This window comes from Coturnix japonica, chromosome 1 (assembly GCF_054131305.1).
Source record: "Coturnix japonica strain WE chromosome 1, WE-NBRP24, whole genome shotgun sequence".
Lineage (NCBI taxonomy): Eukaryota > Metazoa > Chordata > Aves > Galliformes > Phasianidae > Coturnix > Coturnix japonica.
In genome coordinates, this window is record NC_140663.1 from 176,994,264 (window position 1) to 177,008,084 (window position 13,821).

General features: G+C 58.0%; 2 protein-coding genes across 5 annotated transcripts; one reads left to right on the forward strand and one right to left on the reverse strand.

Moving 5' to 3' along the window:
* Positions 1-8: 8 nt before the first annotated feature.
* Positions 9-7,356, forward strand: TOMT (transmembrane O-methyltransferase). 3 transcript variants are annotated; one of them, XM_085536568.1, is made up of 4 exons: positions 9-2,801; positions 2,966-3,113; positions 5,196-5,392; positions 7,003-7,356. In XM_085536568.1, exons 3-4 carry the CDS (start codon positions 5,282-5,284, stop codon positions 7,312-7,314), a joined length of 423 nt encoding a protein of 140 aa, XP_085392694.1. In that variant the 5' UTR covers positions 9-2,801; positions 2,966-3,113; positions 5,196-5,281; the 3' UTR covers positions 7,315-7,356. The 3 variants fall into 3 exon arrangements, with proteins under 3 accessions (XP_085392694.1, XP_085392695.1, XP_015708000.2); XM_085536569.1 differs by having other exon boundaries at positions 1,491-2,801; positions 2,971-3,113; XM_015852514.3 differs by having other exon boundaries at positions 1,491-3,113.
* Positions 6,169-12,730, reverse strand: ANAPC15 (anaphase promoting complex subunit 15). 2 transcript variants are annotated; one of them, XM_085536578.1, is made up of 4 exons: positions 12,577-12,730; positions 10,334-10,393; positions 9,135-9,272; positions 6,169-8,973 (listed from the first exon to the last, which is right to left on the reverse strand). In XM_085536578.1, the coding sequence occupies exons 1-4, from the start codon at positions 12,694-12,696 to the stop codon at positions 8,926-8,928; spliced, it is 366 nt and encodes a 121-aa protein (XP_085392704.1). In that variant the 5' UTR covers positions 12,697-12,730; the 3' UTR covers positions 6,169-8,925. The 2 variants fall into 2 exon arrangements, with proteins under 2 accessions (XP_085392704.1, XP_085392705.1); XM_085536579.1 differs by having other exon boundaries at positions 10,260-10,393.
* Between the last annotated feature and the right edge of the window lie 1,091 nt (positions 12,731-13,821).

Consider the following 13,821-nt stretch of genomic DNA (forward strand, 5'->3'; position numbering starts at 1 on the left):
CACCCCGCTCACAGCCGCTTCCGCTTCCGGTCTTTCCCCCTTTCGTCACGTGACGGGGGCGAGCCAATAGGAAGAGAAGAACGCCGCCCTCCGCTCGCTGCTCTACCGAGCCGCAAGGAGGCGCGGTCACGTGATAGGGAACCAATCAGCGAGCAGCTCTGTCTCCTTATCTCTGTCCCATCTCAACTCCATCCCACCCTTATCACTATCCTTATCTCCATCCTTATCTCCATCCTTATCTCCATCCCATCCTTATCACTATCCTTATCTCCATCCTTATCTCCATCCTTATCTCCATCCCATCCTTATCACTATCATTATCTCCATCCTTATCTCCATCCCATCCTTATCACTATCCTTATCTCCATCCCATCCTTATCACTATCCTTATCTCCATCCCATCCTTATCACTATCCTTATCACTATCCTTATCTCCATCCCACCCTTATCACTATCCTTATCACTATCCTTATCTCCATCCCATCCTTATCACTATCCTTATCACTATCCTTATCTCCATCCCATCCTTATCACTATCCTTATCTCCATCCTTATCTCCATCCTTATCTCCATCCCATCCTTATCACTATCCTTATCTCCATCCTTATCTCCATCCCATCCCATTCCCATCCCATCCCCACCCCGTATCTACCCCATCCCCATCCCACCCCACCCCCATCCTTATCTCTCCCCCATCTCTATCCCATATCGACCCCATCCCATCCCTGTCCTTATCTTCATCCCCATCCTTATCTCTAGCCCATCCCCCCCCAACACTCCCCCATTTCTTCCCCCATCCCATCTGAATCCCTATCCCATCCCCACCCCATCCCATCCCAACCCCATCCCAATCCCATCTCTATCCCATCCCATCCCCACCCCATCCCATCCCCACCCCATCTCTATCCCATCCCCACCCCACCCCATTCCCATCTCCACCCCATCTCTATCCCACATCCACCCCATCCCATCCCTATCTCTACTCCATCTCCATCCCATCCCCATCCCCACCTCTATCCCCATCTCCATCCTTATCTCTACCCCACCTCAACTCCATCCCCAACCCCCATCCCCACCCTTATCTCTACCCCATCCCACCCCAACACCACCCCGTTCCTCCCCCCATCCCCATCCCATCTGAATCCCTACCCTCTCCTACCCTACCCCCATCCCGTTCCTGCCCCATCCCATCCCATCCCCGCCCCATCCCCATCCTTATCCCCACCCCGTATCTACTCCATCCCCACCCCACCCCCATCCTTATCTCTACCCCATCTCTATCCCATATCCACCCCATCCTATCACTATCTCTACCCCATCTCCATCCCATCCCTACTCCAGCCCCATCCCACCCCAATATTACCCTGTTCCTCCCCCATCCCCATCCCATCTAAATCCCTACCCTATCCCACCCTATCCCCATCCTTATCACCCCATCTCTACTCCATCCTCATCCCATCTGAATCCCTACCCCATCCCTATCCCATATCCACCCCATCCTATCCCTATCTCTACTCCATCTCCACCCCATTCCCATCTCTACCCCATCTCAACTCCCTCCCCACCCCCATCTCTATCCCATCCCTGCCCCATCCCATCCCAATAATCTCCACCCCATCTCTACCTCATCGCTACTCCAGCCCCATCCCACCCCAACCCCACCCCGTTCCTCCCCCCATCCCCACTCCATCCCCATCCCATCTGTATCACTACTCCCATCCCATCCCCATCCTTATCTCCACCCCATCTCTACCCCACATCCACCCCATTCTATCCCTATCTCTACTCCATCTCCATCCCATCCCCATCCCACCCACATCCCTACCCCATCTCTATCCCACTCCATTCCTAGCTCTACCCCATCTCCATCCTTATCTTTACCCCACCTCGACTCCATCCCCAACCCCCATCCCCACCCTTATCTCTACCCCATCCCACCCCAACACCACCCCATTCCTCCCCCATCCCCATCCCATCTGAATCCCTACCCCATCCCATCCCACCCCCATCCCATTCCTACCCCATCCCATCCCCATCCCATCCCCATCCTTATCCCCACCCCATATCTACTCCATCCCCATCCCACCCCATCCCCATTCCTATCTCTAAACCATCTGTATCCACCCCATCCTATCCCTATCTCTCCTCCATCCCCATCCCACCCCATTCCCATCTCTACCCCATCTCAACTCCATCCCCAACCCCCAGCCCCATCCTTATCTCTACCCCATCTCTATCCCATCCCTGTTCCATCCCCATCCAACCCCAACACTACCCCATTCCTCCCCCATCCCCACCCCATCTGAATCCCTACCCTATCCCCATCCCACCCTACCCCCATCCCAGCCCCATCCTTATCCCCACCCCATATCTACTCCATCCCCATCACTACACCATCCCCACCCCATCCCCATTCTTATATCTACCCCACCTCTACCCCACATCCACCCCATCCTATCCCTATCTCTATTCCACCTCTACTCCAATGCCACCCCACCCCATTCCCATCTCTACCCCATCTCTACTCCAGCCCCATCCCATCTGTATCCCTTCCCCCATCCCACCCCATCCTTCTCTCTACCCCATTCCTCCTCCACCCCCTCCCATCTGACTCCCTACCCTCTCTCTCCCCCACCCCCACCCCCATGTGAGTCCCTCCCCCACCCCATAAAACAACCCAGTAACCGGATCCGGCTCAGGCCGTTCCTTCGGTGTCACCATCAATAATTGAGCACGGAGCAGAGCTGAGCTGGGGCCCTCGGGACACACTGAGCACAACCCAGAGGCAGGAACCTCCCAAGGTTTGTGCTGAGCTTTGGGGTGGGGGCTCCGGGGTCCAATAGGGTTTACCATGGTGTCCCCCGCCATCGCTCTGGCCTTCCTCCCCTTCCTCATCACTCTGCTGATCCGGTACCGCCACTACCTGGTGCTGCTGTACCGCGCCGCGCTGCTGCCTTGGCTGCAGGACAGACTGACCGGGGTCCCCCGCGAACAACGCGCCTTCCAATACGTGCTGAGCCACGCCATCCCCGGGGACCCCCAGCACATCCTGCTCACCTTCGACCAGTGGAGCTACAACTGCGAGCACCTCAGCTGCGTGGGACCCCTCAAAGGTCAGCAGGGCCGCAGGGGGCTCCTGGCACGGCTGGTGGTGTGAATGTGGAATACCAGCCTGGGGATGGCAATGGTAGCAGGGCTGCTTTATCATGGCACAGCCATGGAGCCACCGGAATGGCTATGGCACCATTGGCATGGGCACAGCAACATGGGCACAGCTGTGCCATTGCTAACACAGCCATGGCACCATTGGTATGGCAAGGCAATGTTGGTATGGCCATGGCACCATTGGTATGGCCATGACACCATTGGTATGGCCATGGCACCATTGGTATGGCCATAGCAATGTTGGTATGGCCATGGCACCATTGGTATGGCCATGACACCATTGACATGGCCATGGCACCATTGGTAAGGCCATGACACCGTTGGCATGGCCATGGCACCATTGGTATGGCCATGACACCGTTGGCATGGCCATGACATCATTGACATGGCCATGGCACCATTGACATGGCCATGGCACCATTGGTATGGCCATGGCACTATTGGTATGGCCGTGGCACTATTGGTATGGCCATGGCACCATTGGTATGGCCGTGGCACTACTGGTATGGCCATGACACCATTGGTATGGCCATGGCACCATTGACATGGCCATGACACCATTGGCATGGCCATGACACCATTGACATGGCCATGGCACCATTGGTATGGCCATGGCAACATTGGTGTGGCCATGACACCATTAGAATGGCTGTGGCACTGTTGGTGTGGCTGTGACACTACCAGCCTGGGGATGGCAATGGTAGCAGGGCGACTTCATCATGGCACAGCCATGGAGCCACCAGAATGGCTATGGCACCACTGCTATGGGCACAGCAACATGGGCACAGCTGTGTAGCACAGCCATGGCACCATTGGTATGGCCATAGCAATGTTGGTATGGCCATGGCACCATTGGTACGGCCATGGCAACATTGACATGGCCATGGCACCATTGACATGGCCATGGCACCAGTGGTATGGCCATGGCACCATTGGTATGACCATGACACCATTGACATGGCCATGGCACCAGTGGTATGGCCATGGCACCATTGGTATGACCATGACACCATTGACATGGCCATGGCACCAGTGGTATGGCCATGGCACCATTGGTATGGCCATGGCACCATTGACATGGCCATGGCACCATTGGTATGGCCATGACACCATTGGTATGGCCATGACACCATTGGTATGGCCATGACACCATTGACATGGCCATGACACCGTTGGTATGGCCATGACACCATTGGTATGACCATGACACCATTGGTATGGCCATAGCACCATTGGTATGGCTGCCGTATCCTTGGCACAGCCATGGCAACATTGGTATGGCCAGGGGACTTTTGGCATGGCCATGGTACCATTGGCATGGCCATAGCAATGTTGGTATGGCTGTAGTATCTTTGTCATCATTGGTATGGCCAGGGCAGTGTTGGCACGGCCATGGCACCATTGGTTTGGCTGCAGCATCTTTGGCACAGCCATGGCACCCTTGGCACACACACGGCACTGCTGGCACAGCAACGGCAATCTTGGCATGGCCACGACACTCCCAGCAAGACAATGGCCCCATTGGCACATCCATAACAGCTGGTACATCCATAACAGCTGGCACAGCCATAACAGCTGGCACATCCATAACAGCTGGTACATCCATAACAGCTGGCACAGCCATAACAGCTGGTACATCCACAACAGCTGGCACAGCCATAACAGCTGGCACATCCATAGCACAGCTGGCACAGCCACAACAGCTGGTACATCCATAACACAGCTAGCACAGCCACAACAGCTGGTACATCCACAACAGCTGGTACACCCATAACACAGCTGGCACAGCCACAACAGCTGGTACATCCATAACAGCTGGCACAGCCACAACAGCTGGTACATCCATAACAGCTGGCACATCCATAACACAGTTGGCCCATCCATGGCCATCCCAGCCCCACATCCTTACCAAACCCTTGGCATTACCAGCCCAGCCCCGGCACCGTGCCCCGATGCCCATAGGGTCCCCCCCACCCTCCTGCCCCCACCCCAAAGCCCAGCAGGGCACTGAGGACCCTCTGGCCCCATAGGGAAGATCGTGGAGCGGCTGCTTTGTGAGCGGGCACCTCGTTCCGTGCTGGAATTGGGCACGTACTGCGGGTACGGCACCGTGCTGATGGCTGCGGCGCTGCCGGGCGGCGCTCACCTCTGCACCGTGGAACCCAACCCACAGCACGCGGCCGTGGCCGAGAAGGTGATTCGGCTGGCGGGATTCGATGAGCAGACGGTGAGTTGAACGGCTGGAAACGCGGCGCTGATATAAAGCTGGAGGGTTGAGGTGGTTTGAAGGGCTGGAAACACGGTGCTGATATAAAGCTGGAGGGTTGAGGGTGGTTTGAAGGGCTGGAAACACGGCGCTGGTATAAAGCTGGAGGGTTGAGGGTGGTTTGAAGGGCTGGTAACACGGCGCTGATATAAAGCTGGAGGGTTGAGCGTGGTTTGAAGGGCTGGAAACACGGTACTGATATAAAGCTGGAGGGTTGAGGTGGTTTGAAGGGCTGGAAACGCGGTGCTGATATAAAGCTGGAGGGTTGAGCGTGGTTTGAAGGGCTGGAAACGCGGTGCCGGTCAAAAGCTGGAGAACTAAGGGTGGTTTAATGCAGATAGAGCTGATCGTGGGGCTGGTAACGCGGTGCTGATCCAAAGCTGGAGGGTTGAGGTGGTTTGAAGGGCTGGTAACATGGTGCTGATATAAAGCTGGAGGGTTGAGCGTGGTTTTGAAGGGCTGGTAACGCGGTGCCGGTCAAAAGCTGAAGAACTGAGGGTGTTTTAATGCAGGTAGAGCTGATTGTGGGGCTGGAAACGCGGTGCTGGTCCAAAGCTGGAGGGTTGAGGTGGTTTTGAAGGGCTGGTAACATGGTGCTGATCCAAAGCTGGAGGGTTGAGGTGGTTTTGAAGGGTGGGTAACACGGTGCCGATCCAAAGCTGGAGCTGAGGGTGGTTTATTGTGATGGACAGCACTGGAGAGATGCCCAGGGGTCAAAATGTGTCCCAACACACGACTGTCAGTCTGAACCAAATTTAGCTTTAATACACTCAGGATTTCAGCCAAACTCTCTTCCTAGATCCCTTGGTTGTCTAATAGGTCACACAGCCCCCTAATAGGTAACACAGCCCCTAATAGGTAACACAGCTCCCTAATAGGTAACACAGCCCCCTAATAGGTAACACAGCCCCCTGATAGGCTACACAGCCCCCTGATAGGCCCCACAGCCCCTAATAGGCCCCACAAACCTCTAATAGGCCCCACAGCCCCCTAATAGGCCACACAGTCCCCTAATAGGCCACACATAGCCCCTAATAGGCCACACAACCCCCTAATAGGCCCCACAGCCCCTAATAGGCCACACACAGCCTTAATAGGCCACACATAGCCCCTAATAGGTAACATGGCCCCCCAATAGGCCCCACAGCCCCTAAACAGGCCCCACAAACCTCTAATAGGCCCCACAGCCCCCTAATAGGCCCCACAAGTCCCTAATAGGTAACACAGCCCCCCAATAGGCCACACGGCCCCCCCAGATGGTGAGTTGAAGGGCTGGAAATGCGGTGCTGATCTAAAGCTGGAGGGTTGAGGTGGTTTAATGCAGGTAGAGCTGATTGTGGGGCTGGAAACACAGTGCTGGTCCAAAGCTGGAGGGTTGGGGGTGGTTTTGAAGGGCTGGAAACGCGGTACCGGTCCAAAGCTGGAGAACTAAGGGTGGTTTAATGCACATAGAGCTGATTGTGGGGCTGGAAACGCGGTGCTGGTCCAAAGCTGGAGGGTTGAGGTGGTTTTGAAGGGCTGGTAACACGGTACCGGTCCAAAGCTGGAGAACTGAGGGTGTTTTAATGCAGGTAGAGCTGATCGTGGGCCCCACTGATGAGGTGATCCCGCAGCTGAAGGCGCAGCACGGCTTCGACTTTGTGTTCATGGACCATTGGAAGAGGAGCTACCTGAGGGACCTGAGGCTGCTGGAGGAGCATGGGCTGCTGGCTGATAAGGCCACGGTGCTGGCTGATAACGTGGTGTTCCCCGGCGCGCCGCATTTCTTGCAATACGCCAAGACGTGCGGCAAGTATCGGTGCAGGGTGCACAGGGCCAGCCTGGAGTATTGCAGGGCCATCCCCGACGGCATCGCTGAGCTCTGCTACGTCGGGGCACGGTGAGATGGGACAGATCACAACCCAGCCATTAAAACACAAAGGGAACGTGGGGCTGCTGTGCTTTGTGCCTATGGGGTGAGGGGGTCTATGGGGTGAGGGGGGCTGCTGTGCTTTGTGCCTATGGGGTGAGGGGGTCTATGGGGTGAGGGGGGGCTGCTGTGCTTTGTGGCTATGGGGTGAAGGGGGGTATAGGGTGAGGGGGGTCTGCTGTGCTTTGTGGCTATGGGGTGAGGGGGTCTATGGGGTGAGGGGGGCTATGCTTTGTGGCTATGGGGTGAGGGGGGGGCTGATGTGCTTTGTGGCTATGGGGTGAGGGGGGGTATAGGGTGAGGGGGGTCTGCTGTGCTTTGTGGCTATGGGGTGAGGGGGTCTATGGGGTGAGGGGGGCTGTGCTTTGTGGCTATGGGGTGAGGGGAGTCTGCTGTGCTTTGTGGCTATGGGGTGAGGGGGGGCTGCTTTGTGTCTATGGGGTGAGGGGAGGCTGCTGTGCTCTGTGGCTATGGGGTGAGGGGGGACTGTGCTCTGTGGCTATAGGGTGAGGGGGGACTATGAGGTGAGGGGGGGCTGCTGTGCTTTGTGGCTATGGGGTGAGGGGGGTCTATGGGGTGAGGGGGGGCTGCTGTGCTTTGTGGCTATGGGGTGAGGGGGGTCTATGGGGTGAGGGGGGCTGCTGTGCTTTGTGGCTATGGGGTGAGGGGGGGCTACGGGGTGGGGGGGACTATGGGGTGAGGGGGGGCTGCTGTGCTTTGTGGCTATGGGGTGGGGGGGACTATGGGGTGAGGGGGGGCTGCTGTGCTTTGTGTCTATGGGGTGGGGGGGACTATGGGGTGAAGGGGGGCTGCTTTGTGTCTATGGGGTGAGGGGGGTCTGCTGTGCTTTGTGTCTATGGGGTGAGGGGGGGCTGCTGTGCTTTGTGTCTATGGGGTGAAGGGGGGCTGCTGTGCTTTGTGGCTATGGGGTGGGGGGGACTATGGGGTGAAGGGGGGCTGCTTTGTGTCTATGGGGTGAGGGGGGGCTGCAGGCAGAGCTGTACCCCGAACCCTTTGCCCACCCAAGCACAGGCAGGTGATTCCATTCAGATTTAGGGCCCACATCCTACAAAATGGGGTTTATTAGGAAAGCTGCCCCATCCCCGTTGGGTCCCCACGCTGCCCCCACGTGTGATGTGACCCCATTGGCACCACCCAGCGTTACAACCCCACTGAGCAGCTCCGTGTTGTGTCCATTGTGGGGTGCTGATCCCATTGTGGGGTGCTGTGTCCATTGTGGGGTGCTGAGCCCATTGTGGGGTCCTATACCCATTGTGGGGTGCTGAGCCCATTGTGGGGTGCTGTGTCCATTGTGGGGTGCTGAGCCCATTGTGGGGTCCTATACCCATTGTGGGGTGCTGATCCCATTGTGGGGTGCTGGGCCCATTGTGGGGTGCTGAGCCCATTGTGGGGTGCTGAGCCCATTGTGGGGTGCTGTGTCCATTGTGGGGTGCTGTGTCCATTGTGGGGTGCTGAGCCCATTGTGGGGTGCTGAGCCCATTGTGGGTGCTGTTCTCTGGTCCCAGTCAGAGCCATGGGGGCTCCATCCCCATCTCACTTAACTCTGGTTCCCGTCCTGCTGGGATCAGATCATCCACTGGTCCTGGTCCTGCTCTGCCCCCTCCATATCCACCTGGAAACGACAACGTTGGACATTCTCAGCCCCATAAAAACCCCATTGCACTCAGCCGTGGTGCCCACAAAGGGGCCGGGTGGGTTTTGGGGTCCCTCCCCACCCAACCTATTGTGTGGTTGTGGGGTTGATATGGGGCAGGGACCCAGCCCAGCCGTTACCTCGTTGATCTCCCCGTCGTCAGGAGACTCGTTGTAGTCGTTCATCTCATCCATATCCTGCATGTCCTCGTCGTCCTCCGAGTCCTCTTCGCTGTCTTCGTCGTCCTCATCGTCCTCTTCCTCCTCCTCGTCATAGTGCTGGGGGGGTCACAATGGGGCACGACGCGTCCCATTACAGCACCACAGCCACAGCCACCCACAGCTCCGACCCCATTAGGGCCAAGGGACATGGCCCCATGATCCCCCATTAGGGCCAAGGGATACAGCCCCCATGATCCCCCATTAGGGCCAAGGGACATGGCCCCATGATCCCCCATTAGGGCCAAGGGACATGGCCCCATGATCCCCCATTAGGGCCAGGGGACATGGCCCCATGATCCCCCATTAGGGCCAAGGGACATGGCCCCCATGATCCCCCATTAGGGCCAGGGGACATGGCCCCATGATCCCCCATTAGGGCCAAGGGATGCAGCCCCCATGATCCCCCATTAGGACCAAGGGACATGGCCCCCATGATCCCCCATTAGGGCCAAGGGACACGGCCCCCATGATCCCCCATTAGGGCCAAGGGACATGGCCCCATGATCCCCCATTAGGGCCAAGGGACATGGCCCCATGATCCCCCATTAGGGCTAAGGGACATGGCCCCCATGATCCCCCATTAGGGCCAAGGGACATGGCCCCATGATCCCCCATTAGGGCCAAGGGACATGGTCCCCATGATCCCCCATTAGGGCCAAGGGACATGGCCCCCATGATCCCCCATTAGGGCCAAGGGACATGGCCCCATGATCCCCCATTAGGGCCAAGGGACATGGCCCCATGATCCCCCATTAGGGCTAAGGGACATGGCCCCATGATCCCCCATTAGGGCCAAGGGACATGGCCCCATGATCCCCCATTAGGGCCAAGGGACATGGTCCCCATGATCCCCCATTAGGGCCAAGGGACATGGCCCCCATGATCCCCCATTAGGGCCAAGGGACATGGCCCCATGATCCCCCATTAGGGCCAAGGGATGCAGCCCCCATGATCCCCCATTAGGGCCAGGGGAAGCAGCCCCACAAGCCCCCATCCCCACACAGCCACGTGCTGCCCCATATACCCATATGCTGCCCCATATACCCTTCGTTCTCCCACTCCCTCAATGGGGACAGGGCCGGGTTGGGTGCCAGGCATCCCATAGTGTGATCACCCACCTCTGAAGCCGGCTTCCCAATGGGCACCAGGTTGTTGTCCTTCTCGGCGATGCTTTGGAGCTGGGGAGGAGGGAGAAAAGGGGGGAGAAAAGGGGGGAGAAAAGGGGGGAGAAAAGGGGGGAGAAAACGGGGGAGAAAAGGGGGGAGAAAAGGGGGGAGAAAAGGGGGGAGAAAAGGGGGGAGAAAAGGGGGGTCAGTGGGGCCAGGGAGGAGCGTGAGGGGGATGGGGGGGATTGTCAGCCCTTGGGGACGGGGCAGAGAGGACACAGCCATGAGGGGACATGGGGCTGAGGAACGGGGAGGCCAGAAGTGCCCCCAAGGAACTCCTTGCTCATGGGGAGGTGGTGCAGCTCAATTAGCACAGGCCTTAATTAACACTGCCCTCAATTAGTACAGGCCTTAATTAACACAGGCCTCAATTAACACAGGCCTTAATTAACACAGCTCTTAATTAACAAAGGCCTCAATTAACACATCTCTGCCCCCAAGGACGATTGGGGGGGGCTGAGTTTCCCTTTGCTGAGCACTGAGGCTGAGGCCTACGGAGCCTTGAGTTGAGGCCTACACAGCCCTGCATTGTGGCCTATGGAGCCCTGCATTGTGGCCTACTGAGCCTTGCATTGAGGCCTACTGAGCCTTGTGTTGAGGCCTACACAGCCCTGCATTGAGGCCTAATGCACCTTGCGTTGAGGCCTACAGAGCCCTGCGTTGAGGCCTACTGAGCCTTGCACTGAGGCCTACAAAGCCTTGAGTTGATGCCTACACAGCCTTGCATTGAGGACTACTGAGCCCTGCATTGATGCCTACACAGCCTTGAGTTGAGGCCTATGGAAGCTTGTGTTGAGGCCTACAAAGCCTTGCTTTGAGGCCTACTGCACCCTGTGTTGAGGTCTACTGAGCCTTGTGTTGAGGCCTACACAGCCTTGCATTGAGGCCTACACAGCCTTGTGTTGAGGCCTACGGAACCCTGTGTTGAGGCCTACTGCGCCTTGCATTGAGGCCTACAAAGCCTTGTGTTGAGGCCTTGCATTGATGCCTAACGCACCTTGTGTTGAGGCCTACGCAACCTTGCGTTGAGGCCTATTGAGCCCTATGTTGCGGCCTAGAGAGCTCTGCAATGAGGCCTGCAGAGCCCTTCATTGAGACCTACTGAGCCCTGCACTGAGGCCTACTAAAACCTGTGTTGAGGCCTACAGAGCCTTGTGTTGAGGCCTACACAGCCTTGCATTGAGGCCTATGCAACCTTGTGTTGAGGCCTATACAGCCCTGCATTGCAGCCTACAGAGCCCTGCATTGAGGCCTATTGAGCCCTATGTTGCGGCCTAGAGAGCCTTGTGTTGAGGCCTACTGAGCCCTGCATTGAGGCCTAATGCACCTTGCGTTGAGGCCTACGCAACCTTGTGTTGAGGCCTACAAGCCTTGCGTTAAAGCCTACCAAGCCTTGCATCGAGGCCTACTGAACCCTGCGCTGAGGCCTACAAAGCCTTGAGTTGAGGCCTACTGAACCCTGCATTGATGCCTCCACAGCCTTGTGTTGAGGTCTATTGAGCCCTGCATTGCAGTCTATGGAGCCCAGCATTGAGGCCTATGGTGCCCTGCGTTGAGGCCTTCTGAGACCTGTGTTGCAGCCTACAGAGCCTTGAGTTGAGGCCTACTGAGCCTTGCATTGAGGCCTATGGTGCCCTGCATTGCGGCCTACAGAGCCTTCCTTTGAGGCCTACTGAGCCTTGAGTTGAGGCCTGCACAGGCCTGCATTGAGGCCTACGGAGCCCTGTGTTAAGGTCTACACAGCCCTGCGTTGAGGCCCACAAAGCCTTGCATTGCGGCCTACTGAGCCCTGTGTTGCAGCCTATGGAGCCCTGCACTGAGGCCTACTGAGCCCTATGTTGCGGCCTACACAGCCCTGCGTTGAGGCCTACAGAGCCCTGCATTAAGGCCTATGGAGCCTTGAGTTGAGGCCTACTGAGCCCTGCATTGAGGCCTACACAGCCTTGCATTGAGGCCTACTGAGCCCTGTGTTGAGGCCTACAAAGCCTTGCGTTGAGACCTACTGAGCCGTTCTTTGAGGCCTACACAGCCCTTCACTGAGGCCTACTGAGCTCTATGTTGCGGCCTATTGAGTCCTGCGTTGCGGCCTACATAGCCTGGCTTTGAGGCCTACTGAGCCTTTCTTTGAGGCCTACACAGCCCTGCATTGAACCCCCACAACCCCCAAGGCGTCCCCCCGCCCCCCGTTCCCGTACCCAGGCCTGGTGCTGCTGCTCCTGCTGCTGCAGTTCCGTCTCGTCCACGCTCGGCCGGTCCAAGTTGAACCACAGCGGTTCGGTCAGGCGAGGAAGGAGCGAAGGGAACAGAGTAAACATGGCGGCCACCAGGCACCGCCGCAGCGGGCGACCCGGAAGTACAAACTGACCCCCGGAAGTATAAACTGACCACCCCGGAAGTACAAACTGACCCACCGGAAGTACTACTGCGGAGAGGAGGGGGGGTGCGGAGCTACGGAACTGCGCATGCGCAGAGCTGGGGCAAGGAAGAGGAAGGGGGTGGGTCTAGTTGAGGCCACGCCCACTGAGCGACGCGTGGCTGTGATTGGTGCGTGATCAAGGCGGGGGCGTGGCCAAGCGTTGATTGACAGCTGAGTGCGCCGAGAGCCACGGGGGGGTTATCTGTCCCCCCCCAGGGGTATTTAGGGCCCCACTGGGGTCAGTGTGTCCCTATAGGGGCACCCTGACCTCATTGGGGGTATCTGCCCCCCCCCCCAGGGCATTTGGAGCCCCCCCTTGTATAGGTGACCCATGTGTTGGGGTATCTAAGCCCCCCCGCCCACCCCCCAGGGGCAGCTGGGTGTCTATGGGGTCAATAGGGGGGTATCTACCCCCCCCCCCCCCCCCCCATGGGGGCACCCTGACCCCATTGGGGGTATCTGGATGGTATCTGCCCCCCCCCAGGGCATTAGGAGCCCCCCCTTGTATAGGTGACCCCTGTGTAGGGGTATCTGACCCCCCCCCCAACCCACCAGGGGCATTTGGGACCCCCATAGGGGGGTATCTGCCCCCCCACCCCCCCCTATAGGGGCACTGTGACCCCATTGGGGGTATCTGGATGGTATCTGCCCCCCCCCAGGGCATTTGGAGCCCCCCCATGTATAGGTGACCCCTCTGTTGGGGTATCTGACCCCCCCCCAACCCACCAGGGTCAGCTGGGACCCCCATAGGGGGTATCTGCCCCCCCACCCCCCCCTATAGGGGCACTCTGACCCCATTGGGGGTATCTGCCCCCCCCAGGGCATTTGGAGCCCCCCCATGTATAGGTGACCCCCACCCCAAACCGCCCCCCCACCCCCCATGGACGGCTGGGGGTCTATGGGGTCAATAGGGGGGTCTTGGTGCCCCCCAACCTTTGGGGTTGAGCTCTGGGTTGTGGGGGGGGGTTGGGAGGGGTAGGACACGTTGTGCCCCACGTGCCCACATTGATCTGTGACCCACGGG